We start from the raw sequence: 2,483 nt of genomic DNA on the forward strand, positions 1-2,483 counted from the left end.
AAAAAAAAAAAAAGGAGGGGGTCTCACTAGTTGCCCAGACTGGTCCCGAACTCCTGGGCTCAAGCGATCCTCCTGTCTTAGCCTCTCAAAGTGCTGGGGGAATTACAGATGTGAGCCACTTCACCCATCCACCCTCCATTCTTGCCCACAAAGTCTTGGAGCCACATTTCTGTCCTTAATCTGGTGTTGAGTGAGAGGAAGGCGGGTCAGTATTTTCATCTTCAGGTCGTGTGCCCAGCTCTCCAGAAATCTCCGTGTGTTGTCTACCCGCCCAGGGGCAGCAGGATGGCACGGACTCCAGCCAAGGCTCTGAGCCCTCCTTCCAGGCTGGTCCATGACAGGTGTCCTTCCACATCCTGCCTGAGTTTAGGGACCCTATGGTACAGGGCTGGACAGGTCTGACTTCTTAGAGTGTCAGTTCCCATGCCCCCCGCTCAGGGTTGCTCCCTGGACAGCTTCAGTCCCCTGCTTCCTGATACGTCGGGGATCTTCCTGACTAAAAGCAGGCTGGGACCTGGGACCCTCCCCAGGGAGTGGGGTGACTCAGCTTCAGTGGCCTGAGGAGACCTGGGTGACTCATTAGGACTGTCCAGATTCCAGGAGTGTCCGGAACTGGCTGGAGAGCCGGGAGTTTGTGGTTTCATGCGGTTCTAGGTTTGAGGGCAGCCGTTTTGGGGCTCAGGACCTTGATCTGGGACCTGGGAGGGGAATTACTCACCCCACCCTGGCTGCATTTAGACCCCATCTTCCTCCTCCTCCTTCCTTCCCAGCAACTCCTGCAGTATGACCCCAGCCGGCGGATCACGGCCAAGACGGCCCTGGCCCACCCATACTTCTCGTCCCCGGAGCCCTCCCCAGCCACCCGCCAGTATGTGGTGCCGCGATTCTGCCTTTGAGAACGTCAAGGCCACACTCAGATCCTCTCTCGAGCAGCTGCTGCCCCAGCTGCCTCCCACCCATTCCCGAGAGAGGACGCATCTGGGGAGAGCAAAGCACTAAGGAATTGGCATCAACCTGCAGAGGGCTGAGTCTGGGTTAGTCCTGCCCGCAGGTTAGCGAGATCCTGTGTGGTTTTTTGGGTTTGACAGAGTTGTTTCAAAATAGAGGCACAGATGCTCCATGCATGGGGGTCCCCAGGCACTAGAACAACAGATGCCAAGTTGCAGGCAGGGGGCCTGCCTGGTCTGGGCAGGGCCAGACCCTGAGGAAAGGGTGCCCCCTGCTGGTCTTTTTGGATTTAAAATGTTTGGGGGAAGAGTTGAGTTTCCGTTCAGAGTCCCAAGTTAAACAGGAGGGAGTGAAGGAAAGGAGAGAGGACATGCCCCCGATCCCAGGAGAGCTGGGCTGTGGCTGCACTAAGGAGTTGTTCCTTCACCCAAGATGTGCTTATCTTGGTTCGTTTCTGGCTTGACAACAAGAAATAAACGTGATAATGTTCCTGAGTTTTCTGGTTGTACTGCTCACGGGGGACACCTAGGCTTCCTGACAAGGGGGACATTGAAATAGGACTGGAGACAACCCTGGCCGAAACTGAGACAGTGGGGAAGTGGGCACAGGGTGGGTGGGAGGCAGGGGCTGTTTCATGATCTTTTTTTTTTTTTGAGACGGAGTCACTCCCTGTTGCCAGGCTGCAGTGCAGTGGCACAATCTTGGCTCACTGCAATCTCTGCCTCCCCTTTCAAGCGATTCTCCCGCATCAGCCTCCTGAGGAGCTGGGATCACAGGCATGTGCCACCACGCCCAGCTAATATTGGTATTTTTAGTAGAAATGGGGCTTTACCATATTGGCCAGGATGGTCTCAATCTCCTGACATTGTGATCCGCCCACCTTGGCCTCCCAAAGTGCTGGGGATTACAGGCTTGAGCCACTGCACCTGGCCTTTTTTTTTTTTTTTTTTTTTTTGAGACAGAGTTGCTCTGTCACCCAGGCTGGAGTGCAGTGGCACAATCTCCACTCACTGCAACCTCCACCTCCTAGGTTCAAGCAGTTCTCCTGCCTGTTTCCTGAGTAGCTGGGATTATAGGCAATCTCAGCTATAACTGTAACCTCCGCCTCCAGGGTTCAAGCAATTCTCCTGCCTCAGCCTCCCAAGTAGCTGGAATTATAGGTGTACACCACCAAGCCCGGCTATTTTTTTGTATTTTTAGTAAAGACAGCGTTTCACCATGTTGGCCAGGCTGGTCTCGAATTCCTGACCTCAGGTGATCTGCCCCCGCCTCGGCCTCTCAAAGTGCTAGGATTACAGGTGTGAGCCACCAAGCCCAGCCCCATGATCCCTTTCAATTTTTAACTTTTGTGGGTACATAGTAGGCGTATGCATTTATGGGATGCATGAGATATTTTGATACAGGCATCCAATGCGTAATAATCACATCAGGGTAAATGGGGTATCCATTCCCTCAAGCATTTATCCTTTCTCTGAGTTACAAATAACCCAATTGTCCTCCTTTAGTGATTTTTTTTTTTTTTTTTTGAGATGGAG

The 2,483-nt window shown here is 53.0% G+C and overlaps 1 protein-coding gene across 2 annotated transcripts in view; it reads left to right on the top strand.

Annotated features, from left to right (window-relative positions):
• Positions 1-1,446, top strand: part of CDK3 (cyclin dependent kinase 3) — a 7,260-nt gene extending 5,814 nt beyond the window's left edge. For both annotated transcript variants that reach the window (XM_017535803.2, XM_017535805.2), the window contains one exon: positions 771-1,446. In XM_017535803.2, coding sequence (XP_017391292.1) covers positions 771-896 — 126 coding nt within the window. In that variant the 3' untranslated portion in view covers positions 897-1,446. The remainder of the gene's footprint in view (positions 1-770) is intronic.
• The last annotated feature ends 1,037 nt before the right edge of the window (positions 1,447-2,483 follow it).

Source organism: Cebus imitator, unplaced genomic scaffold (genome assembly GCF_001604975.1).
Source record: "Cebus imitator isolate Cc_AM_T3 unplaced genomic scaffold, Cebus_imitator-1.0 Scaffold93, whole genome shotgun sequence".
NCBI lineage: Eukaryota > Metazoa > Chordata > Mammalia > Primates > Cebidae > Cebus > Cebus imitator.